We start from the raw sequence: 27,099 nt of genomic DNA, 5'->3' as shown, positions 1-27,099 counted from the left end.
TCTCTGATTATGAAAGTTCTTTACACATACTTGGAGACAGATAATGCCAAAAGTGCAAAATAACTTTGAGTAAATAGAAAAATAAAAAAATCAACAAGTTCTGGTGTTCAGTTCCTTATACTTCCCTCCCACCTCCACTCTGCCATAAGGCTTTTTGTGAGCAAAAGCAGAACAAGAAAAACTGCAAGGAAGACAGAAGAGAGAGGTTAGCAAAAGTGCCTAAGGGTGATTTTGAATGGCCACTAGAAAAGTTAAATTCAGCCTAAATTTTAAAATGCTGGAAAAATGTCCAAGCAGATCAGAGCTTGGAGTATAGGCAAGAGATTTTAAAGTATGTGTGATTTAAAGGGTCATGTGGCATAGGACCAGATAAAACATTTAAGAAGACAGATACAGTTTAAAGGGTAATAATTTAAAAGGGTAAGCATTACTTACTAGGGCAGTCTTTCTTCTGGAGGAGGGAGAAAAAAGTAAAAAGAAACGAAGTGCTTTTTAGCAAATACATGAAGGAGAAAGGAAGAAAAGCAAGTTGAAGGTGGGGGTGGATTTAGGGTTCTGTAAGACAGAATCACATAATCAAAGGACTCAACTCCTTTCCCACCACCAAAATAAACACTTGACAGAAAAACCTAGTAAAGTACCTGGGCTTTGCTAGGCTGACAGAAGAGGGCTCCTTTCAAAATAGAGATTAAAAAAAAAAAAAAACCACTCCAGTATCATAAAAATGAGAAAAAGTCAGTAGAGAAATTTTACAGAAAATCAGAAAACACAAAATTATAACCATCAATTCAGGAAAATCCTTCCCTGCAAAATAACCATGAGGCAAAAGAAGAGTGTAAATTCACACTTCAGACAGAATTAAGGGCATCAGGCACTTGAGGATATGAAAAACAATTCTGAGTCAGAAATGCAAAATGGACAAAAACCAGGATAAATAAAAAAGGACTTGATGGAACTCAGGAAATGGAAAGACAAAATGGTCTCAGAAATGAAGCATACATTTAAAAGTGCCCAAATGAAAATAGATCCTGGGGCCCTGGGATAGATTTCCCATATAGGACTCCCTTCAAGGAGCCTGTTCCTCCCTTTGCCTCTCTCATGAATACATAAATAAAATCTTTAGAAAAAAGAAGAGAAAATAGACTCCAATGAAAATTTAATAAGGGGTTTGAAGATAGACAGGAAAATAACCAGGAAAATGAAAATGACATAAAGAAAGAAGGAAATAGGGTCTGAAGGAAAGGTAGGCATTTACCTCTCCCCTCTTAGTTTTTTTTGGCAAGCTCTGACAAACTGACATGAGATAGATTAACAGGAGAAAGGCATACACATTTATACAAGTTTTGCATGACACAAACTCTCATAAGGAATGAAGACCCAAAGAAATGACCAAACCCACATTCTTTTATAGTAGGTTGAACAGGGAAGCAATTGGGGGGAAACTATGTGAACAGGCTAAAGAAAGGTAAGAATTCTTTTAACAAGGTCTGTTTTTGCACAAAAAATTTTTGTGTCTCAGTTTCTGGTCCTGGATAAGAATGTTACTTTCCTTCTGGTTTAGGAAGGACATCTTTCACGTGGGAATTTCATATCCTGCTTTTAAGAAAAAGAAGGAAGGTCAATGTGTTTTCCTTTGATTTGCTATTTTTTAAATGCTTTAATTCAAAATAATTTTTATGTTAAAGTGGCATATTTTGGAGTGCCTTATTCTGCCACCCTTTAGGTCCAAGAGAAATGGGAATAAAAGATGAGCGAAGAAGTCATTTAAAAATATATTTCAGAGTCCCTCAGGAAAAAAAAAAAAGGAAATAAAACAATGATACAGAGCTAATATTTAAAACTATAATTTAAAAATAAATTACAGAAACAGAGAAAGACCCGAATCTGCACGTTGAGAGAGTTTACTGGGTACTTGAGAAAATTAATGTAGACTGACCAAATCTGAGACATATCATACTAAATCTCTTAGATTTCAGGGATAAAGATAAAATACTCAAGTGCTCTGGGCCAAAAGATCAAATAACTTGCAAAGACAAAATAATTAGGCTAGCATGAAACTTAACAATGAAAGTAGCATTTTTTTGAAAAAGCCTCAATGAAAGAAAGTGTGAATCAAGGATTTTATAACCTGCCAAGCTCTCCTTCAGATACCAAGGCAATACTGAAAGTTTTAACTATACAAAAATTTAGAGAATCCTGCATTTATCAGTCCTTCTTAAAGAATGCTAGAGCAGGGGTCAGCAAACTATGGCCTGTCCTCTATTTTTCTAAGTGAAGTTTTATTGGAAAATAGCCATAGTTGCTTATTTACATGTTGCCTGTGGCTGCTTTTCTGCTACACTGTGGCAGGGTTGAATATTTGTGATAAGGACCATATGGTCCACAAAACTGAAGTATTTACTTTCTGTTTTTTTACAGGAAAAGTGTGTTGACCTCTACACTAGAGGATTCCCAACTAATGACAGAGAAAACGTCAGCATAGGACTAACATTGATCATGGCCTTTAAATATATATAGATATTCATGTAAGACTAGAATAGAGATGGGCATGATGATAGAAGACTAACACACATGTTATGTACTGTGACAAAATTGAAATAATATAACTTAAAAAATGAAGGGAGAAGGGATAGAGAAAGATGAAAATAGAAAAAAATCATTTTTTGAATTGATAATAAGTGGATGATAAAGAATACCCCTAGCCAAAAGAGAAATGTAATATGGTGAATAGTTAAATAAAAGAAATTTTTTTAATATTTTTTTTTATTTGATAGAGCAAAAGAGAGGGAGGGAGCATGAGCACAATGAGGGGCAGAGGGAGAAGCAGACTCCCTGCTGAGCAGAGAGCCCAATGTGGGGCTTGATCCTGGGACTTCAAGATCATAACCTGAGCTGAAGGCAGATGCTTAACTGACAGCCATCCACACGCCCCTAAATAAAGGACATTTAAAAATATAAGTACAAAGGTAATCACTAGAATTAAAATAAGAAACTTTCCTAAATATCAATATGTGCCTCTTGTAGGGAAAGAAACAGGAATTTTATTTTTAATTCATAATTATAAAATATCATGATAAACATGTGACTAAACATATCAGTCCTAACGATAAATGTGAATGGGCTTAATTTACTTATTAAAAAGATTTACAATTTGGCTTACATTGTAAAACCCAAGTATATATTCTATATCCGATACTAGCTAAAACAGTGATTCAAATATTCTAAAAAGAAAGGATGGACAAAGGTAGAATTATGTTTGTATTGTGTAAATGGAAACAAAAAGGAATGGTAGTGATTCTGATACTAGACAACATAGAATTCAAGCCACAGTGCATTAAACATGACAAACTACACTTTTAAATGCTTAAAAGCCACAGTTTGCCAACAAAAACAAAAAAGACAAAAAAGAGGAAAGCCTTTATACCTAGGTATTAATAAATTCTCTTATTAAACAACTCCTGGGTGAAAGGAACATATAAATTAAAATTACAGAGTTTTTAAAAATTGATGACAGTGTGGTCTTCTGTGATCAACTTCTTTCAGTGAGCATAGTTTTCATGGTTTATCTATGTCATAGCAAAAATCAATGCTTCAGTCTTCTTTATTGCTGAATAATATTCCATTATATAGATATATCACATTTTATTTATCCATTCATCAGTTAGTGGATATTTGGTTGACTCTCTTTTTTTTACTATCATAATTATGCTGCTGTGAACAATTGGGTGGCTTTTTAGAAAAAGATAAAATTAGATCCATATGTTACACCATACATAGCAATAAACTCCAAATTGATTAGGGGTATAAATGTAACAAATGAAAAATAATAGTGGAAAAACTGGTGAAATTTGAATAAGATCTGTAGTTTACCTAATAGTGTTGTACAAATATTAATTTCATGGTTTTGATAATCATCTTGTGATTATGTAAGATGCTGATATTAGGAGTAGCTAGGTAAATTGCATATGGGGATGCTCTGTACTTTTTTGCAATTTTATCTAAATTTAAAAATATTTCAAAATAAAAGTTTTAAAATATAAGATAGCAAATCAAAAAATAAAACAAAAATATTCCATACAAGATAGGGGACTAGACCAAGGCTTATCGTTAGAGCCTTAAGAAAGGAAACATACTGATGCCAACTAGAGTAGAGAGGTGTTAGGGGATGGCCAAATTCCATTTGAGAGTTGGGACCAAGAGGTAGCTGGATACAAATTAAGACATCAGACTGAGTGTAGCTTACTTTATTACTATAATATGTAAGATAACATCTAAGACTTGAGGTAGAGTCTTTCATGTACACACCATAATTCGTTGTCTTCCAGTTTGGCCACCATTTATTTCAGAGCCTTGTAGCTTGTAATGGTATGAACTCACATTCTGAGAAGTGGAAAGAATGGATGGAAAAATGCTAAAGAAGTAAGTGTTGGTTATCTTCATCTTTTTAAAGACTCCAGTGCCTTCACATCAATGTTCAAAGAATAGCTGGTGGTGTTGAGGAGTTGGAATCTTAAGAAAATTGAAAATCTTCTGGTTTTTAGTTCTAGAAAGCCCATATCTGTGTCTTTAATTATAAAAAAAGCTTAGCAAAAATGATATTTTCTCAAAAAGCAGTTAAGTCACCCTTTTTTCCCCAAAAGTCTTAGTTCTGTGATAAGATAGGCAGTTCTATTAGGTCAGAGTTTATCTCTGTCAGATGTGATCGGGGCCCAAGGTCATACAGGACAAACATGGCTATTGAAAAGCCACTCATTCCTATGAAGTAAGAAAATCCTTAAGAAAGAGTTTATTGGTTTGTAGGGCTAAATGGACATCTTATGTTTACCCAAAGAAAGATTTGTTATTTCTATGGGTTCTGATTATGCCTTTCTTTATCCTCTGGTTTTTAACAAAATCAAGCAGGAATCATAGTAGGCATGGTTTTATTATTTGGTTGCAATTTTGTTTTTTTTGGAATTATGTTTGAAATAATGCAGAACAGTTGATTAAATGAGATGTTTATAATTTTTATATATAAAGTTTGGACTAGGTTTAGTTATGCAAGGCTTTGTTACAATAGTGTCTCCATAAGAAAATCAAATTCATATTACATCACCTAACTTAGAGCTTTTTGTCCCCCCCCCCCCCCCCGCCGCCAAGAACATAATTTACCATATGTACAAAGACTGCTGCTATTTAGATTCCCCTGGTTATCTTTATCCAGCATTTTATCAAAGGAGAAATTGCCTTATGCATAATCTGAAATAATTGAAATAATTGGAAGTATAATGAGAGCCAACATTTAGAAGCTCCCTTGTGTTTCTTTCTACTCTGCAAAATAAAATTATCACTGAATACATTCATATTTTAAGATTTAAGCAGACTTGGTAAATGAATCTTGTTTTCTAAATGTGCAGAGGGGCTAATATAAGGTGGTTGGTCTTCCTAAAACAGGTGTTAAAAGGTCTTCTAAAGCTTCCCAGTACATTTGCAAAATTACCATGATGAAGTGGCAATTTGCAATATAGAGCTGATTACAGATATCAGGATATAGTTGAACTGTATTTTTAAAAATTCATATTTCCTGTTCCTTTGCTTTTTATGATATATGTAACATTATTAATAATGTTCTCAGATGTCCCTGAGAGATTGTAGTATTGTTTTATTTTTAGTGAATGATAGGAATTGGCTTTAAAAAGAAAGTCATTCATATGTGTGGTTCCCGGGATCTATTAAGCATCTGAACAAATTTTTGCATTCTTACTCACTTTTTATATGGATTTCATTCCATTTCTGTGTTTTAGTTTAGAAGTCACAGTAAAGTGAACTGAAGAATCTGAAAAAGGGCTTGGATAAAGCACACTGGGATTTCCCCTCTTTAGGAAGTCTTTTTAAAGTGTCATTAGATATTTCTTTTATATCCCCTGTTGGGTTGTATCAGGGGAGAGGTTTATGTCAGTGTGAGATTTCGGACTCTGGAGCCAGAAATATGTGGATTTGAATACCAGTTCTACCATATGCTTATAAGTTGTGTGATCTTGGGAAAGTTTCCCCACCTGTAAATGAGAATTTAGTCTCTACTGTGTACAAACAAAGGACCAACCAGTGAGATAATAGTTATTTAGTATTTTTGTAATTTTGTGGTGCATCTGCTGTTATTCTTCATGTTTTAGAGGCTTCATTTATCATCATTCCTCATATTTTCAGATTTCTTTGAAACCATAGAACTCACCCTGGCTAGTTTGAGCAGAAGCAGAATTTATTAAAGGGTATCCAGTAGTTACATGTGCACCCAGGAACAGAGCCCAGTATGCCAACCAGGTTGTTTTAGGGAAAATGTCACTACATCACTTATCCAGGGGACCTCCTACCCTCAGAAAGTCTGATACTTCCCTCTATGGTCACCATAGGATGGATTCTCCATTATTTCTTCCTCAAGTTACTTCTCAAACTTAGTGCTGAGCAGGGCATTTGGTTGGTGGAATCTGGTCCCATAATGCTGCCCTGACTTCATGGAAGGCAGGAGAAACAAGTTTTCTGGCTCTGTCCTAGGAAAGTAGGACCAATAAAGAAAGAAATTCTTCAAACATTTCAAGGGTGTCCAGAATGTGCTGGGCAGGCAGAAAATATGACAGCACTCCAGGGACATTTTTGTTACAGTAGATTGATTCATAAAGACTAAAATATATCTAAATTACAAGAAAGGTGACTTTGATTTATTATTCCTTCTTCAAATAATGTATTTTATTTTTAAAGTAGACTTTGTTTTCAGACATAACTGTGTTACTTGCCCTTATCATTCAGATATTTGTCTATAATTATACATATAGGACATCTTGACTTTGTGGGCCATAATCACAAAAGCTAAGCAAGTTAAACCCGAGGGGATAAAAAATCTTCCTTACCCCCAAACCTCTGCTGGCTTTTAACATGAGTGCCATCACTAGCCAATCTGTTTTTATGCATGGAAGTATTTAAACTATTTCTCTCCTCCATGATGTGGGAACCTGCCAGTTTTTTCTTTCTGATATGTTTTTTTTTTTTTTCCTTTAGATGTCCTTCTCTTCTTTACCTACTAACCTGAAAATTATGTGGCTAAATTGTCACTCTGTGAAGAAAACAAGAATGCCAGCATTAGGGGGGAGGAGTGGGTAATGGGATTCAACGAGAGGAAACAGGAGTCTTTTCTTATTTTAAGTATTTCTAATTGTAGAAGAAATATATAATGGTTGTTGGAAATTTAAAAACTAAAAAGTCTAAAAGGAAAATAAATTTCCCTGAGTCATATCCTACAGAGTTAGCATGTTGGTCTATTTCCTTCCAGTGTTTTCTCTGCAGGAATGCTGCGGCGGGAAGGAGGGCAGTTAAAGAGATGAAGAAAAACCAGAAGCAGGTTATATATAATGTTAAATCCTACTTTCTTCATTTATGTCATAAATAGTTTCCATATCCTTTAGTAATAGCTAATATTTATTGAGTATTTACTGTGGTGGGGTAGTCACCATTCCTAGCATATTATACATAGTAACTTATCTAATTTTTTCAAGAGTCCCTATTACAAGTACTATTATCATCTACATTTGTTACATGAGGAAACTGAGTCACAGAAATATTTTCAAAGTTGTCTGTGGTCATGAAGTAGGTAAGTGATAGTGACCGTAGGCTCATGTTCTCCCTAGTATTTATCTGTGGGAGCTTTTTTTTTTCCTGTGGGAGCTCTTTGAGGTCTAGATTAAAAGTATGTTCTTCCAGAAAGGATCGTTTATGAGGTCCCATAAATAGTATGGATTCTATCCCCAAATATTCCCAAGAGTGAACTTGTGATTAGGAATTCTCAGAGGAAAAAAAAAAAGGAATTCTCAGAGGTGCCTTTCCCTTCACCCTCCTTGCCAGACTGACCAAGGCTGAGGCAGGTAAATAGCTTCATCTACTGTCAGCCTCTGGAGGGCAGATTGTTTTTCTAATTCATTTACCACGAGGTAGTGGCAGGGAAGGAGGAGCAGGTATCTTAAGGGCTTCTGATCCAGCCTTTTATTTTACAGGGTCCCAGGCTTGTCCTCTGACCCCCAGCATAAAGCTCATGCTCTAGTCTTGACCTTCAAGGATGAGCGGATTCCTCTGGAAAACTCTTTCTTCAGCCCTGGCTTACCAAGAGGTTTCAGAATTCTTTCTTACCTTATAGGATTCAGTTATTCTCCTGACAACTCAACTATGTATTAGAGATTTTAAAAATATTTATTCAACATTTTTAGTCTTTTATACCAAGGGCTGCTTCTGACATTAAGTCTACCACATTGAAAGAAATGGTTATTTGATCTTTTTTTTCTTTTCTAAAAGAGAATATAGGTTTAAATTTTAGATGGTAACTTCAGAAGTTAAACTTACAGGTCAACTCAGTTTTCTAGATCATAATCATGAGCAGAGAAATATATTAAAAAGAAGCAGTAACCACCATTTTGAGTCTCTTAATAGTGTAAAGGGCTCTATGCTAAGTGCTTTGCAGGGATGATCTCATTTAATCCATCACCACTATTCTATAAGACAGATACTATCATTTCCATGGTAAAGATGAGGACACTGAAGATTCAGGTGATTTGCCCAAGATCTCACAACTAGTAGGTAATTTATAATATTGACCTTGGATCATCAAGAAAATGTTAAATTATACTTGATGAAATCTTTTTAGGCTTGGTGCATTGCTATTTTGAAAGACAGCAAAATGTGTAATAAATCTTAAATTTCCATTTAAATTGTCTTGTTGCAGATCAGTGTGCTGTTATCATATTAAAAAGATAAGCATATCAAAGAAATATTGAAGGCATTTCACCTTGCCTTCTTTACTCCTTTGCCTCCTCTAAGAAAAATTACTCTTAAAATACCTCCCAAGGATTTTTCTGGCTATCAAATCCCAAAACACATTTGTCAGCTTGGATGAGAAGAGAAGCTTTGGCCAAGGACTTTAGAGATTAATTGCTAGACGTGGATACATTTGTTCCGTAATTTATCCTCAAACACTTCTCTCTCAACTTCAGCCAACCGTGTGGTATTTGGTTATAGTGTTAATATATACTTCCCTGTATGGAAGTGTTTCCTAGAAATTTATATATTTTTTTCCAGTTGAACATTAATGCTATGAATCAGACTTGGAAAGTGTGACTTTCTTAGTACAGCAATTTCATGTGGTGGTATTTGAAGTACTGTTTTCTCAAGTAGGGAGTGTTTTCAGTGAACCTTTTTCGTGTGTGACACTGTTTTCTGTTTGCCAGTTTGGGGATAAATACTGAGACAGCAATGTCTGTTTTTCTCAAGCAAGTTTTCCTTTCCCTAAAGTAACCGGTCTCTGTCAGTCCAGGAAAATCAGAATAAAAGATTTCTGGGAAGACACTCTGACCAAAATAAAAAGGTGGCAGTTTCCTGGTATTTCAACTCCCTGTGTGCCAGGCTAGTTCCAGAGACCCATGCTGCTGCATCCAGGGTCTCCCCTGGCATCGTCATAATCATCTGCCCTCTCATATTTGATACTTCTAAGGCCAGACACTAAAAACAGAGACACTGCTCTGGAATTTATTAACCATGTCTCCCCTGATTTGCATCTCAGAAAGCCTACTTTGTTCTTGTGGAGTGGCCTCCTTCCCTGGCCTCTGGAAGCTGTAGCCTCCAGGAGGAGTAAGGGAGGCAGGCATTCAAACTCACTGGGGTCTTTCTGCCTTTCCTGTGCATGAGGGAAAGGAAAGGAGAGTGAAAACTCTTGCAATCATTTGCAAAGGAGTCCATAGCATCAAAGACAGTACACTAGTTTATGTCTCATTAAGTTATCCTGTTACACCAAACCTTATGTTTCCACAGCACTGTAATTATCTAAGCTAAACTAGGAACCTTTTCTGGAAAAGGCTTTGGTCTTCTTTTCAACTTTTTCATCAAGCACACTCAGGTATTTTTCTTAGTACCTAATAAGGTACTAAGCATTTTCTCATTTGTAAAATGACTTTAAGAGCCTCGAACCTTCACCATAAATCATGCATATGAGTAGCCTAGAAAGCTCAGATTTGTGAAAGGTTCCTGTCACAGTAAGATTCAGGACATAAAGTTCTTTTGCTTGCTCTTTCTTTTTACTTCCCTAGGAGAAGGGCCAGTGATTATGGATGGCGCTTTCAGGAATTCAGAGACGCCACAAAGGCAAATACAAAACTGCTGCCAAAACAAAGAAGTTAACTTCCTTTCTTCCTGCCTTTGCTGCTCCTGTTGGCACTGGGCTTGCCTTCCTTGCTTTCTCCTTTCTTCCCAGTTGAGCTTCTGTTCTCTCTCAGGAGAGAGAATTCATTTCCTATGAGAACTGGAAAAAAGTGCCCCACGTGAGATGTCATTTTCAATATCCTTTAGAAAAGGAGGCTCATGCAGGATTTTTGAGGCAGAAGCTTAGCCTTTCCTTTGTTCTCTAAGTGGCCCCATGTACCCCTTCTCTGCAGTCATCCTTAATCATCAGATTCAATCCGTCGAAACCAGCTTTTAATAACTAGTGTCTGACTTCTGATGGGATGCTGCAAGTGCCAGAATCTGTGTAGATAAAATGGAAGGTTCCTTCTAAAATGTCATAATCTAAAACTAATAAAGTTGGCATTATTGGATCTGACTGAACACGCCCAGGCATTATATGAATTAGCTGCTGCATCCAGAAGTGAATGTACCTTCAGCTGACTTTCTTCAAGCAGCAGATAGGACTTTATAAGTGTACTTTCCTTATACTGTACAGTCCATTGTATTTGTTCCTACTTAAAAGTTGTACTTAAAATGTGTGTTGATGTTATTTGTTTACAGTCATTTTCTTAAAACAGTACCATTAAATATAACAGATTTATATCTGCCTTCCCCCACCAACACTGAATCTATCCCAATGCTTAAATATCTTGAACTCATCTCAGTGTTCCATTCATCAAGCTGAATAAAATATCCAAACAATTTATCAGTTATGAATGTATTCTGAATGTATGGCCTTTGATATGAACCTTCAGAAACTAAATATAATGTGTCCTCTATCTCATTATCTTGAATATACTGTAGTAATAGTCCTTAAGATATATTAATATGAAACGTAGAAAATTATTACATACTTAGATATCAGTAAAATTTCTACAGAAAGTTCTACATACTTTATGAGCTTTGCTATATTTCATAATTGAACAAGGCATCATCACAGGTATGTTAACACATTTGAAGAATCTTGGAAATAAGGATGAGGAGTTGAGATTGGAGCATGGGCTTAGAACTCAGCTTTGATGTGAAATCTCAGCCCCTATGTGCTGGCTGTGGAACCTTAGGCAAGTATGTCTTTGAGCCTATGTTTGTTTTTACCTTATGGGTATTGTAATGATAAATCAGTGAATATATTGAGGAGTACTTGGAATGTAACAAATACTAAATAAGTGGCTGTTACTTTTATTTCCTCTCATTTCTGACTTTGAACATATTATTACTATGAGAGACGTGGCTCCAATGTTGCAGCCCAGTGCTGTATTATCTGTGTTCCTCTAGTGCAACAAGCTACGTTATATTTTATATACCTCCTATTGGGTACTTAGCCTTTACGGGTGCCAAAGAAGGCAATATGATTAACAGCTGTGTTTTCGTCACTCCCTGCTCTGGCTGGCCCCCACTTAGAATGACGGACAGCTGCTTAAATGTATGTCCAGGGTTTCCAGTGAGATCATAAATTTCTCAAAAATGGGAACATTATCTTATACTTAAAAAAAAAAGATTTATTTATTTATTTATTTATTTGAGAGAGAGAGGAAGAGAGTAGAGGGCAAGAGGCAGGAGAGAGAGAGAGAGAATCCTAAGCAGGTTCCACATCCAGAGCGGAGCCCCATGTGGGGCTCCATCTCACAGTCATGACTTGAGCCAAAATCAAGAGTTGGATGCTTAACCAACTGTGCCACCCAGGTGCCACTATCTTATACTTTATAATATAATTCACAATAACCAGAAGATTATTGGGTTTGGTCCAGCTATTCAATGAGATAGTATCTTTGAAAATCCTAAATCCATGTATACCATGTTGATAAGTTGTGGAGCGCAGGAGAGGTAGAGTTGAACCAGCTGATCCCTCACTATTCCTCCAACCCTGGGCTCTCCTGTCCTTCATAAACACGTTAAGTGAAGGGCAAAATGCAAAACAAGAGAAACATCAAACCTCATATAAAATATCTTGTGGGGTGGCCATTTTTCAATATGGTACTTATTTTTGAAGTCATATATTTATGTGCAAATTGTGTCTAAACTCACACAGACCCAGGCCATGATCCCAATGTTTATAACTCAATCTGTAAGGGTGATTGCTTGCCAAAATACTCCTGCTAGCTGCTGCTAATGTTATAACAGGTTTTTTTGTGATTTCCTGTAATCTGCTTTTGCCATATTATACCTTAAGGTTAATGCAACACAAACAATATTATTTAGGCTTGTGTCTTAGGGGCATGAAGTTCTAATTTTGGGTGAAAATGACCAAATATATTGCTTTCTAAGCTTTATTGCTTTTTGCTAGTTCTCATTTTTCCCCATCCCAAGTTTCTTTTTTTTTTTTTTTTCCCATCCCAAGTTTCAAACATTCTATAAAACTTAAAACTACTGGTTTCTAAATATATACCTTCAACTCTTTATTATCTGAGAAAAATGGAGGGAAGAGCTTTTCTCAGGTTATAAAGAAAAAGGTGGACAATCCACTTGGGGTTTCTGATACAGCTATTGCAGCACCCTGGCTTTTGGGATGAAGATCATCCTGAGAGAAGCTAGGGAAAAGAAAAAAAAAAGTGATTTCTGTTATCCTCATGAAATAAGATAGGATGGACTCAGATTCTTTTTTTCCAACCACTTTCAATTTCTGGTCCTTATTTTCTTGCCACTAGCAGGCATTCATTGAAGATATGGGGAAGACAAGAGATACCTTGGTTGTTAAACACAGAACAACAGATATAGTCAGGAGAAGGAACTCTTGACAGAATGCTGAAGGTTATTTTTTTTAATGGGCAGAGGGAGGGCCACACATTTATTGAAATTTTATAAAATATGGTCCAATAGTGGTTTTCATTCCCCCTACTGCCAGCAGTAGCATCCTTCCTGCAGCAAATTGAGCAGAACGCTAATGTGGAAAGCAGATACAAAATAAAGCCTCCCTTCTGGAAAGCAAGGTGGGACCACAGAGTTCTCTTTGCCAGCTAGCCTCCTCTTACCCTACATCCTCCATGCCTGCACTAGAAGCATCCCAGCCTGCAGCAGCTTAGAAACCTCTGGCCTTATTACTCTTGTCTCTACCCAATCCACTGCACTTAACTTTGTTTTGTTTGCTGATGCTTCTGAGACTATGTTAAAGCTTTGGACCTTATTGCTAGAAAAATGTACGCCCACAGAGCACCAGAGTAGCTCAGTTGGTTAGGCATCCAACTCTGATTTCGGCTCAGTCATGATCTCAAAGTCATGAGAAGGGAGCCTTTTTTCCAGCTCCATGCTCAGTGAGGAGTTTGCTTAGGATTCTCTATCTTCTCCCTCTGCCTCTCCCTCTGCATGTGCTCTCTCGCATGCACTCTCTCTAAAAATAAGGAAATAAAATCTTTAACAAAAAGAACAAAAAACAGAGTCTCTCTCTGCCCCTCCCCCACCCCTAAAAATGCATATCCACTTAAAATTTTGCGTGTAATTTCAAAGCATTGATGGGCTGCTCACTACCACCACTAGGCACATAAAGTAAATCACCCAGGTCCAAACCCCTTTTAAAAGTCTGATTCTTTTTCACACTAGACAAAAACACATTGGCAAACAGACAAAGACAACCACCTAAATACACTGTACCCTAGTCATTTTAAATTTCTTTTGGAATGAAAATGTGAGAAACCTAGATTCTAGTTCTGGTTCTGTAGCAATTAGCTGGGTCGCCTTCACAAGACATCTAAGACTTCTATGGACCTCAAATTCTCTATTTCTAAAAAAATGGGATTTGACTGAATTATTTTTTACATCTCTTCCAGCTCTAATGTCGTGTAGTTTTGTGAACCAAATTGAAGTGAACACATGAAATCAATAGTCCTCTCTACAACCAAGCATCAGTTTCTGTTGCTAGGCTTGAATCATTAAGTCGCTCTTTTTGGGGGCCCAAAAAATCCTTATTATTCTTTTCCTCACATTTCCCTCACCTGCAACCCTAAGCAAAAAGAAATTGATTCATCGCCTTCCCTTTGTTGACTCATGTAAAGTAGCTGACTACTTTCCTGTGTTGAGCTTTCTCTAAACAAGTTTGGGCTAAAAGGAGAAAAAGATAATGATGGCAGGTAAGCATCAGTGAATAGGGTGCTCATGTGGATGTGCATTTATGGAGATAATAAATGGGGTGCTTGGTGAGAGAAATAGCACAACTCAAGAGGAGCAGAGCTAATGCATGCGATACACTAATTTTTAACCTATGCCTCCTTGAAATCAACGTTATCATTCCTCTTCTGAAAAGAAAAGAATAACTTGGTTTGGGGCAGTCATTTCTCCTATCCGTAAACTCCAGTCATGATAATGGTACCACTAATTGAGCATCAACTTTGAGATGGGCATAGTAGTAGATTTGTGGATTTTATTTCATTTAACCATCATACCCACCCTTGGGGACTAGTACAGCTAGCTCTATTTTTCACAGAAGGAAACGGAGGCTCAGGGGGGCCTAAGAAAAGCCATACCAGCAGCAAACCACAGAGCTGGAATGCAAGCCCAGAGCCTTTCCCCCCACTGTGGTCCAAGCCCACTAGGCTGCCAGTTAATAGCTAGTGAAACAGTCACAGGTTTTACAGAGTGCTGTGAAACTATGTCTGCCTTCCTGCATCTGCCTGCAGGTAAGTTTATTATTACTGCTGCTCCTCATTTTCTGCAGGTAAATAGAATTTATGAGATAATCTTTGAAGTGAGTGGCATGTCTAGAATAGAGACGAACCATTGACATGTTTCTCAGGATAAAAAAGATTTTTAATTTTTATTTTAATTTATTACTCTGCCTGGCACATTGGAAGAACCCAATGAATGTCTTGAATAAATGAGTAAATAGATGTGTGCGTGAATAAAAAGCAGGTCAATTTTCAATGCTTAAATGAACTGACCTTGCAATAGTGAATACAGAAAGCAAAATTATAGCATTCCACCCTGCTGTGGCTTTATCATCGACACTGTAGGAACAAAATATCATATAACATTGCACCTAACTCTTCAAAGCTCTTGATAGGTTTTTTTATATTCCATTTCCTAAATCCTTTTGTGCAGTTAGAAGCAAAGTATCACACCACTTTTGTTGGAAAAAGGACTAATTTTACATTTTAATGATTGCACCTGCTCTGTGACAAAGCCTTGATGTTTTTTTAAAAAACCATTTTCCAATCTAATAGCTCGAGGAAGAAGATTGTCCCTAGGGGAACTGTGACACAACTTAAGAATTTCCTCATTGTACACTTGTCCTTCAGTGCTAAAATGGGGGAAAAAATAAGGATGAATGTGGAAGAGAAAGCAGGGAATAACTAAGCTCGAAGGTCATCAATGATACTAAGAGGAGTAAAAATGATAAAGTGAACACAGAAAATCATATTCTGTAAAAGATGAAATAGGATTAGTCTGAGCAAGAAGAAAGTAAGGAAAGCAAGGGGAAAAAAAGACAGAGGAAAGCTTTTCAGTACATTTGAGGGGAAAAGAGAGAGGAAGGACTGCGCCAAATGAGTAACTCAGAATTGGAGCCAAAGAATGGGTTCTAGCCCTTCCCACAACTTCAGAATAAATTTCTTTAAAAATGTAGGTCAATAAGAGCACGTAGTTAGGAGAGAAGCCTGGTTTCCTGGAGATAATTTATCTGTTCCCCAAGAAGAAAGTCCAGTGTCAGTGAGTCTGTGAACCCAAGTGCCTGATTGTAAGGAGCCCCAGCGGTGACTGGGAAAAGCTGCTGGTGTGGGAATCATGCTGTGTCTGTCTGACTGATGACAGGGCAAAGCCTTAGGCAGTGTGGATTTCTGCCTCTCTGATAAGTTTCCTGAGATTATAGAATCATCCACGTGAATGTCCTGGTCCCTCTTCCCACTACTGTGAGACCCCTTTTTATGCCCTCTTCATTGGCACTGGGAAAGGCACTTATTATTTAGAAGGCACCAGCACTAGTGCAACGCACAAAACTCAGACTGTTTTTGCAAGTTCTGTTGAGTTGAGCTTAAACAGACATATGGATGGGAATAAAATGCTGCCCCACGTGTGCCATATGCTGAGTTTAAAAGCTGGAAGTGCTATAACCTTTAGCCTCTATGACTATATTTTGCCTAGCTCAGACTCCTGATAGATGTGCTAATTTATGATGATAGGTTTTATTTTGTCATTGGAAATAAAACAACAACAAAACCACTGGCTGCCTCAAATCCTTGAGCTCTTGTCAGTCAAGAAGCTGCATTCTGGTAATGGAGCTTTTTTGCTGTGTCTGCAAATACTGCATTTCAAGGCCTCATTCTGGTCTATTACCATGTAGGGAGATGTGTAGAGAGTACAGAGTGATTCAGTGACCAAGTCTTACATTCTTACATTGAGTTGAAAAATTAAAAGATTGTGTCACAAAACTATTCATGTCCACTCTGGATTTGGGGTTTTTTTTTGGGGGGGGGAGGGGTTGGCCTAATGTTCTTGCTGTGACCTACTTCTGCAGATAAGAAAAATGATTTTGCCATCCTTCTATGACATTATGGCAATAGTGAACTGTTCCCAAGTGTCTTGGTGTAGGTGGCCTTGTGAGGATAAGCATTAATTATTTTCAGACTGCTGATGCATCACCTCTGTGGTGTCTATATTTGTCTTCTAAGAATGCATCATCACTCTCTAATTATAGGTGATCTTGTGGGATTAAATCTTTTGAGTTAAACAGACTAGAATGACACAATATATGCATGGCAAGCAAACACTTGAAAAACTGGTGAGCCATGGTCATTGTTAAGGACCAGACTGTACCCCAGTGTTCAGAATAACACTTGGAATAGTCTTCACATTGTCAGTGTCACCACCTGCCTAATTCCAATATTTTAAATCACTCAATGATTGATGCCATCTTTAAGTTTGTGTTTTCAATATGAAGACTGTTATCCCCTGATTCTAATTCTTGAAATCTTATGGTGATACCCCAACAAATAAGTTTTATAAGAAACAAAATGACCCAGAATCCTCAGGACCCCACTGTGATAGTTATCTCTTCCGAGAGCTGGGAAGAGCAGTGAGGGTCTCTGCCCCTTGCTCTCAACTTTGATGCCTGTGAAGCAGTGCTGGGCAAAGCTCCAAGCAAAGTCATTTTCTGGCGAGGGTGCTTTGCTGGGTAACATAGGAAAAGTGTTGGAATACTGGGGTTAGAAATATCAGAATTCCCAAACTCTTTTTAGCTAGCTCCATCCTATGAAACATTATTTTCTTTGATAACTGTATAGAAATGTACTAAAAAATTTTAAAAAAAAGAAAGAAATATACTAAACTTGGATTCTAGTTATGTAATGCATTAATTCAATCACTTATTCCTTCCAGCCAACAAATATTTGTTGTCAGCCTCCTGTATGCAAGACCTCATGGAGGGATATATAGAGATTTAGATAAGATATCACCATTCCACATGGAAGTTTGGTGTTGCAGTTGGGGATATAAGAATGTTTTTTATCTGGGGAAACCAAAACACCGAGTGTTAGCAAAAAGAGGCATGTGTCTGTGTGCATGAGCAAGGGCTGCTGCACATACTAAGGTGCTATGTCACATGCAAGGTTTGGGAGTTGAAAATCACTAGTGCTTTGTCTATTGAATCCCATTCTAAGAAGTAGCTCTCTGGAATCAGCAGTTCAAGTGTTTAATCAATGATGAACATAAAGCTGGAGTGTTTGAATATGTCAAGATAGTGACCAAAGTATAAGGATGCCTTAATTGTCTACTGCCTACCACTTCTAAAACTCAGTACCATTTTAAACAGTAAAGTTAGGAGGCGGGGGAAGGACTGCATCCAATCTCATTCTCCTACTGTGTAGCAGATGTGCCCATAGGAACAACTGCACAGTGTGAGGCTGTCAGGTTTCCAAAAGAATTTAGCTAATGGGCTTCATTGCTCATAGACCTCGAAGCCTGGAGAATCAATGTGAAGGTTAGAGACAAGTATAGAAATCAGGCTTCTGAGAGGGAGTGAGTGACGAAGTTTTTGTGGACAATTTTTTTTAACTTGGGAGTTCTAGTTTGTCCCACCCAAAGGATGAAGCAGCAACTCCTACATAAAGGGAAAGAAAGCAGATGTGAATGCCTATAAGTCAGTTAATTTAAACTTAAAGAAAAAGTTCTTGGTATAGGAGAAGGCCAGAATATTGGTGGAGCTCTGTAGCATCTCCTCCAGAGGCATTTCTGAATAATATCTCCTGAATGGCTTAGGTGTACAGGTAATGGGAAGAGCTGACTCAGGGCTGCCTCCAGGCTTAGTAGAGAATGTATTCCGGTTACCACTGTAAGCATTAGGAAGGCCTGAAAATCCCTGGCAGGAAGGCTAATATTATACAGTTTAGATTCCCCTAAGGAAAAAAATGTTTGTGAAATTCAACTTTAGTAACCCAAGTTGTGAGCTACTTGTTTTTCGCAAACATCAGAGTTAATAGTACCTGTGCCATAAACTAGTTCACAGCATTACATTTTCGGATCCATTTTTCTTTCCACTGAAGAACAACTTTCTACTTTGTACTAGAAATTTCCTCTGAGATTCAGATGGAATTACACAAATCAGTTGCCAGCCTGTTATTGTGACCTGTGGGACAAAGGGATGCCCCTTTGGAAGTCGTCACCACGCTCCATGCCTACTGCTCCCTGTGGCTGCCTCAGACCCAACGCTTTTGTTGAGCACTGAGCAAATGGGCCCAGCAAGAGTGTGACATTCCAGATTGGGTTAAGGAATGCTGAGGCTTACCAGGAACCCTGGCCTGACTCACCTGCAGCCTGTGCCAGACTCTACTCCAATTCCACGCTGCTTTCTCACCCCAGGACTGTCTGTGCATGGACTGTCTAAACACTTCCCTAAGGCCAAAATTTAATTTCCTCAGGAGGTTTTAGGTAGAGTAGTCCAGGTACAAGTTATACAAGTGTAAGAAGGGAAGATAAGAGCATATTTGAAAAGAATTATTGAAATGACTCCCTGGTCCCCATCAGTCTTTCTCCCAGTATTTTTTTTCCTTTACATTCTGTAAGTCAAATTTTTATTGAAGTATAGCATGTAGGAAAGTACACAAATGTTCATCAGTGAATTTTTTAAAAAGATTTTATTTATTTGAGAGAGAGGACGAACAGGGGCCGAGGAGGGGCAGAGGGAGAGTGAGAAGCAGACTGAACAGGGAGCCTGACACGGGGCTCAATCCCAGAATCCTAGGATCATGGCCTGAGCTTAAGGCAGCCACTTAACCAACTGAGCCACCCAGGCAACTTCATCAGTGAATTTTTAAGAAGTAGGTCCACCTATCTAACCAGCATGTAGATCAAGAAATAATAAATGGAGTGTGGATCCTGTCCTCCAAAGGGCAATCTCCACTCTGAATTCTATCATAGTTGATGATTATGGCCTATTCCAAAATATCCTGTCAGTGGAATCATACAGGAGATGCCCCTTTGAGTCTGCTTTCTTTCAACGTTATGATTGCCTATGGCAGTCCTTCATTTGTTCTCACTGCTGTGTAGTATTCTAGTTTATGAGTGTAAACTGTGCTTTATCCATTCTTGTATGGACAGACATTTAGGTTGCTGTTCGTTGCTATTGCAAGCACTACAACTATGAACAGTTCTATAGAGTCTTTGGTGCTTGTCTGTGCTTTTCTGGTGGATATTTACCTAGGAGGAGGATTATAGAATCCGTTCAGCTTTAGTAGATATTTGGCAGATATTTGGCAGTTTTCCAAAGTATTTGTATTAATTTAAACTCCCACCAGGGTATATGAATTCTGGTTCCCTTAAATCATCAACAACAGTGAGTATTTTCTGTCTTTTTTATTTGAGCCATTCTGGTAAATGCCATGATAGCTCATTGTGCTTTTAATTTGTTTGCCTTAATGACTAATGAAGCTGAGCACCTTCTCTGTCTGTGGGCCACATGGACACCCTTTTTTGTGCTATGTCTATTCCAGTCTTTTGCCCATTTTTAAAACCGGGTTTCCTATCTTTTTTTTCTTACTGATTTTTATTTATTTTACTCTGTCCTTACTTATTTTCTGCCTGTTGGATCTGTCCATATCCAACTATAATAGTATATATGTCTGTTTCACCTTACAGTTCTCTTAGTTTTTGCCCCACGTAGCTTGATGCACTGTTGTTGTATGTATACATGGTTAAGAATTGGTCTTGGAGGGATCCCTGGGTGGCGCAGCGGTTTGGCGCCTGCCTTTGGCCCAGGGCGCGATCCTGGAGACCCGGGATCGAATCCCACGTCAGGCTCCCGGTTCATGGAGGCTGCTTCTCCCTCTGCCTATGTCTCTCCCTTTCTCTCTCTCTCTCTCTCTGTGTGTGTGACTATCATAAATAAATAAATAAATTTATAAAAAAAAAAAAGAATTGGTCTTGGAGAATTGACCCCTTTATCATTTTGGTAATGTCTTTGCTTTGAAGTCTGCTTTGTCTGAAAATAATAACTACTCCTACTTTCTTTGATTAGTGTTACCATGGTATCTTTTTCTCTACCCATTTACATGTGTCTTTATATTTAAGGTGAGTTTCTTGTAGACAACATTTGTTTGGGTCTTATTTTTGACTCATTCTGACCATCTCTGTCTTTTAATTGGTGCTTCTAGACCACTGACGTTCAAAGTGATGATTCAAAATAGTTGGGTTAATATCTACAAATTTGTTGCTGTTTTCTATTTGTTGCCTTTATTCTTTGTTCCTGTTTTTGCCTTATACTTCTTTTCTGTCTTTTATGGTTTTAATTTAACATTTTATAGGGTTGCATTTTCTCTCCTTTGTTAACATAGTGGTTATACTTTAAAAAAAAAAATTTAATAGTTACCCTGGAGGTTGCAGTATACATTTACAGCTAATCCAAGTTGGGCAGCCCGGGTGGCTCAGCGGTTTAGTGCCACCTTCAGCCTAGGGCCTGATCCTGGAGACCTGGGATCGAGTCCCATGTCAGGCTCCTTGCATGGGGCCTTCTTCTCCCTCTGCCTGTGCCTCTGCCATGTGCTCTCTTTCTCTCTGTGTCTCTTATGAATAAATAAATAAAATCTTAAAAAAAAAAAAACTAATACAAGTCCACTTCATTTTTAAAAAAAGATTATTTATTTATTCATGAGAGACAGAGAGAGACATAGGCAGAGGGAGAAGTAGGCTTCCCACAGGGAGCCCGATGCGGGACTTGATCCTGGATCCCATATGTGCCGAAGGCAGATGCCCAACTGCTGAGTCACCCAGTTGTCCCCCAAGTGCACTTCCAATAACACCATACCACTTCACAGGTAGAGTGAATATAATAGCAAAACAATCCTAATTGCTCCCTCCTGTCCCTTATATCATTGCTGTCATTCATTTCACGTATAAATACATAAACACACACACACACATAAGATATATACATAAGCATACATAATCAAATACATTTATTTGTTAGACCAGTTTTTTCTTAAGATTTTATTTATGTAACAGAGCACATAAACAGAGGGAGTGGCAGGAAAAGGAAGAGGGAGAAGCAGAATCCCCGCTGAGCAGGGAGTCCAGTGTGGAGCTCATTCTTAAGGCCCTGGGATCATGACCCAACCCCAAGACAGACGCTTAACTGATTGAGCCACCCAGGCGCCCCTGTTAGACCAGTTTTTAAAAAGGTTGTATTTTACCTCATTTACATCTTCTTTGATGTTCTTTGTTTATGTAGATCTGAGTTTCTGACTTATATGATTTTCCTCCTAAACAACTTCTTTTGGGGCACATTGGTGGCTCAGTCAGTTGAATGTCTGACTCTTAATTTTGGCTCAGGTCATGATCTCAGGGTTGTGGGTTCAAGCTCTGTGTTGGGCTCTGCCTTCAATGGAGAGCCTGCTTAAGATTCTCTCTTTCTCCTTCTTTATCTGCCGCCACCCCCCTGCTCATGTGGTCGGTCTCTCTCTCTAAAAAGAAAAAAAAAAAAGAACTTTTATAATATTTCTTGAAAGAAGTCTACTGGCAACAAATTCCCTTGATTTTTGTTTTTCTGAGAAAATTTCTCTTTTACTTTTGAAGAATAATTTCACAGGGTGTAGAATCTAGGATGGTGGGGTATTATTTTTTTTTCTCAATACTTTAAATATTTCACTTTACTCTCTTGCTTATATGACTTTGAATAAAAAATTGGGAAAAAAATGGGTCTAATTCTTAACCTTGTTCCTCTGTTGGTAAGGTATTTCCCTCCCCTCTCTGGCTTCTTTCAGGATCTTTTTCTTGAAAATGATATGGCTAAATGTAGTGGAGTTTTTTAGGCATTTATCCTGCTTCATGTTCTCTGAGCTTTCTGAATCTGTGGTTTGGTGCCTGACATTAATTTGGGGGAAACTCTCAGTTATTTTTTCTGTTTCTTTCTTCTACTATTCTCATTACACATATGTTACATGTTTCGTAGTTGTCTCACAGTCCTTAGATTTTTTTTTCCATCAGTCCTTTTTTTCTTTGCATTTGGTTTTCAGTAATAATTAAGATAGCCTCAAATTCAGTGATTCTTCCTGCAGCTGTGTCTGGTCTACTACTGCTAACCCCATCAAAGGTATTCTTCATTTCTCTTACAATGTTTTTGACCTCTAGCTTTTCTTTTTGGTTCTTTCTTAGGTTTCCCATCTTTCTGCTACATTATACATCTATTCTTACATGTTCTGTTATATCAAGGAGTCCTTAGCTAATGAATTATTGTTGTTTTAAATTCTCAGTATGAGAATTCCGTCATGCCACACCTGGTTCTTGCTCTGTCTCTTCAAAACTGTTTTTTAACTTTTAGCATGCCTTGTCTTTTTTTCTTGATAGCTGGACATGATGTACTGGGTAAAAGGAACTGCTTGTAAATAGGCCTTTAAGAATATGGTAGAGAGGTATATGAAGAGGGGAATTATAGTCCTGTAATTAAGTCTTAGTTATTTATTGAGCCTATGCCTCTGGACTGTGAACTATACATCTGTTTCTCAATTTTTTTTTTCTTTTTCTCCCCTCAGGTGGGACAGAATGGCTAGAGCTGACTGGAGTTGGCTATTTCCCTTTTCCCAGATAAATTGGGTTTATCTGGGGAAATTAGTTTTCGGTTCTGATAACACCCTAGCAGGTTAGGCTGTGGTTAACTGGTTTCCCAGGAGGACAGACCTTGTTAAGAAGAGAATGCTCTGGTATATTTCTGAATAGACCTTTTTTCCCTTCCCAATCTGGAAGCGTGAGAGGATTTTTTTTCTTGATATTTTCTGTGAGTTCATGGCCGACCCCCAGGAGGTCAATCTCACAAAATTGTGGGGGTTCATTATGATGGATCCCCTTAGAGTTTTTAGCTCTCAGACTTGTCCACACTGAGCCTCCAGCACTTCATCAATTATGCGTTCAGGTTTTCCTACTGTAGTACTAGTTCCCACAGCAGTTTCTCCTCCTCAATTTCTGCTCCAATAAGCAAGGACTCCCTATATTCTCTTGTCTCTCCAATCTTAAAGGCAGTAGTCTGCCCTGTGGCCTCCCCACTCTTACTGATTCAGGAAGAATTGTTGATTTTTCAGTCTATTCAGCTTTTTACTTGTTTGTATGGAGTGGTAACTTCTAAGCTCCTTACATCTTACATGTGGAACCAAAAACCAATATTCTTTTGTTTCAATAAACATTAATTACATACAGTTTTAATACGAAATTCATTTTTTGAGCAGGTGAACTCTCCTAAGTTTAAAATACGAAGTTTTTTGGGCAGGCCGGGTGGCTCAGCAGTTTAGCGTTGCCTTTGGCCCAAGGCCTGATCCTGGAGACCTGGAATCAAGTCCCACGTCGGGCTCCATGCATGGAGCCTGCTTCTCCCTCTGCCTGTGTCTCTGCCTCTCTGTCTCTCATGAATAAATAAATAAAATCTTTAAAAAATATATATGAAGTTTTTCTTTTCTTTTCTTTTTTTGTTTTTAGCCAATCTTCTCCAAATATACTTTTGGAGGTGAGGAAGGGGTTGTTGAATTCTTTTTCTTTCTTTCTTTCTTTCTTTCTTTCTTTCTTTCTTTCTTTCTTTCAGTAATAATTAACATTTAATAAAATGTACAGATCTTAGCTTTTCAGTTTGATGAGTTTTGACAATTGTATATATACTAGGTTTGTTAGCCCTGGCACTATTGACATTTTGGACTTGATAATTATTTGTTGTAGGAAAGCTGTCTTGTTCATCCCTGGTCTCTCCCCACTAGATACCAGTAGCATCCCCCCTAGTCATGACAATCAAAAGTGCCTCCAAGCATTGCCAGTTGTCCCCTGGGAGGCAAAATCACCCTGGTTTAGAACCACTGATTTATAGCCATGTAACTAATGTTCAGAAAAGAAGATATAGATCATATCCATTCCTCCAGAAAGTTTTCTTTGGATTCTTTCTTTAGTCTACCCTCCAAAAACACAGTATCTAATTTCTATCATGTTAGATTCATTTTGCCAATTTTTAAACTTTAAACTAAATCAAACACTATTTTTTTTGTGTGTCTGGTCTTTCACTTGATGTTTTTGTGATTTATCCATGTTACTGCATTTATCAGTGGTTTATTTTTCATTGCAGAATAGTGTTCCATTGTATGGCACACTCTGCGAATCCATTCTGCTATTGATGGACAATTGGGTTGTTTCTTATTTGCAGTTATTTTGAATACGGCTGCTACAGATATTTTGTGGATCTTTTTGTAGACATGTTTTCATTTCTCTCAGTAAATATCTAAGAATGGAACTTCTGGGTTGTAGGGTAGATGTATATTTAACTTTTAATAAACTGCCAAACACTTCTGCTAGTGGTTATGCCATTTTATACTCCCAGCAGCTGTGTATGAGTGTTGCAGTTGCTCCAAGTCATCATCAACGACATCATTTGGAGTTGTCAGTCTTTTATTTTAGCTGGTGGTTTGGTATCTCATAATGATTTTTGTTTGTGTTTCCCTGATAACTTAGGATATTGAATACTTTTTCAGGTGCTTTTTGATCATTTATCTTCTTTTTGGAAGTATATTTTTAAGTAGTTTTATGGTTAATTTGTAGGACTTTCCATTAAATTCCCTATCCCCACATAGCAGTCCTATAGGAACCTGCTGCTATTCCTTAGGGACTGAGAAACCTTTTACCATCTGAATAAATTTGCTCTAAAGTATAAAAACTACCATGAGACATACCCTTCTGTTTTACGCTTTCTTTTCTGTTTTCAAACATACTGTGAGGTTTAAAGAATATTTTCCTTTAGTGAGGTCAGAAATATTCCTCCTAATTAGCTGGACAAGTATATAAAACTACTTCTGTTTTCTTTGGGATAGCCTTCGAATGCCCACAGCCTCACACAATGATCACCCCTATGTCATCCTTCCACAGCTTTGACAAATAAATTACCAGCAGGGACCCGTACCCACACAAGGCAGTGAGTCACCTTTGTAATTCCATGTCCAAGGGAGATTCTTGGTGAGTCTTTTTCTAGAATTTTTCTTTTACTCATACAGGAATGTCTTTACTTAGTTAAAAAAAAAATTAAATTCTCTATGTACAAAGATTCCTTTTTCTATCTAAGTTCTCAAAATGGAACCAAGGTATTTCCTTTAATACCAGAAAAAGGAAGGGACTCATGAGCTTTCTTGTTTTTAGTTTCTGTCCACCAAAATAATTTGTTGCTAATGTGGTATTTTAACCTGTCCCCTGGCTGACCAGGTGAAAAAAAAATCATCTCTGAGTTGTTTAGGACCTGGTTTCTGAATAGGATACAAGGATGCTTGAAGCTTGGTATTTTCTCACTGAACTTTGAAAAGGGAACACGCTGGGTTCCAGAAGAAGAGCGTCTTGTGTATACATGTATATATGAGGTAACAGGTACAAAGGACAATCTGTAGTTGTGATCTCTGAATACTATCCCTCTCTAAAGGAACCAGGCTTCTTGGGGAAATGGCTGATTCTATGTCTACGATAGAAATGTGTAAGATGAGGCTGAGTCTTCCTGAATCCTTCCTACCAGAAGGGGAAAAAAAAGTAAACAAACAGAAAACTATTGTAAATTACAAGGATCATATCAATAGGACTTACAGGCTCCAAAATGGAAAGATTCTCACTAACCAACATAGTACAAGTGGAGTATCCATAAGAATAATGACTGCATTGGATTAAAGCATATCAAATATATTTTTATAAGTTCATGATGAACAAACACAAAAACAGTCACCATATTCCAGTCTCTGAGAAATACTACAGGACAAAAGACCTGATTTCTTTGAAACATAAAAAGCAAAAGGAGAAAAAAGGAGAGAGAGGATCTTATGATATAAAAGCCACATGAATTGTAATAATGGGAGCATATTTGGATATTTGAATTCTGATGTGAACAAACAATTGCTAAAATATTTTATGAGCTAGTTGGGGAAATGTGATTACCAACTGGATATTTATGTTCAGGAATTATTAATATTTTAGATGTGATCATGGCACTGTGTTTTTATTTTTATAGTCTTTTAAAGATACATACTGAATTATGTACAAAATATTAAGTCTGGGATTTGCTTCAAAAAGTTGTGGCAGAGATTTGGATGAAACAAAATGGCTATGGGTTGGTAATTATTGTTTCTGATTATTTATGGATTTGTTATACTGTCCTCTCTACTAGAGAATGTTAATATCTGAAACTTTTCATAAGTTAAAAACAAAAAACAGCTAAGTGTCCTGCAGATTGCTGGTGTCATGGGTTAACTGGCAGAAGGTTGAACAGGGGGAGTTGGCTCCTAGGGAACACTGGGCTTGAGTGAGGAGCCTATCCTGCTGGGTTTCTTTATAAGTTTTTCAGAACAAAAACATTAGTATCCCATTGATTAACCTGATCCCAACATTTTTATCTCCCTGTTTGTTACTAGCATCATACTAATGTTATGAACCTAAGGTTCTTGAGAAAAGGAATGAGAT

At 37.5% G+C, this 27,099-nt stretch overlaps 1 protein-coding gene across 11 annotated transcripts in view; it reads left to right on the top strand.

Moving 5' to 3' along the window:
* UBE3D (ubiquitin protein ligase E3D) overlaps positions 1-27,099 on the top strand; it is a 209,498-nt gene that overhangs the window by 105,933 nt on the left and 76,466 nt on the right. The window contains exons 10-11 of one of the 11 annotated variants that reach the window (XM_025444672.3): positions 4,326-4,419; positions 7,033-7,160. The exons of 5 other annotated variants lie outside the window; for them this stretch is intronic. In XM_025444672.3, the coding sequence (XP_025300457.3) occupies positions 4,326-4,415 (90 nt within the window). In that variant the 3' untranslated portion in view covers positions 4,416-4,419; positions 7,033-7,160. Of the gene's footprint in view, positions 1-4,325; positions 4,420-7,032; positions 7,164-10,100; positions 10,131-25,533; positions 25,621-27,099 lie in introns of those variants that run through there. 5 more of the 11 variants (XR_007401278.1, XM_049092306.1, XM_049092307.1 and 2 more) reach the window with 5 other exon arrangements.

The sequence above is a fragment of the Canis lupus genome, chromosome 12, assembly GCF_003254725.2.
Source record: "Canis lupus dingo isolate Sandy chromosome 12, ASM325472v2, whole genome shotgun sequence".
NCBI classification, from domain to species: Eukaryota; Metazoa; Chordata; class Mammalia; order Carnivora; family Canidae; genus Canis; species Canis lupus.
Note: the sequence above shows the minus strand (reverse complement) of the source record. Positions and strands in the feature narration are given on the sequence as shown.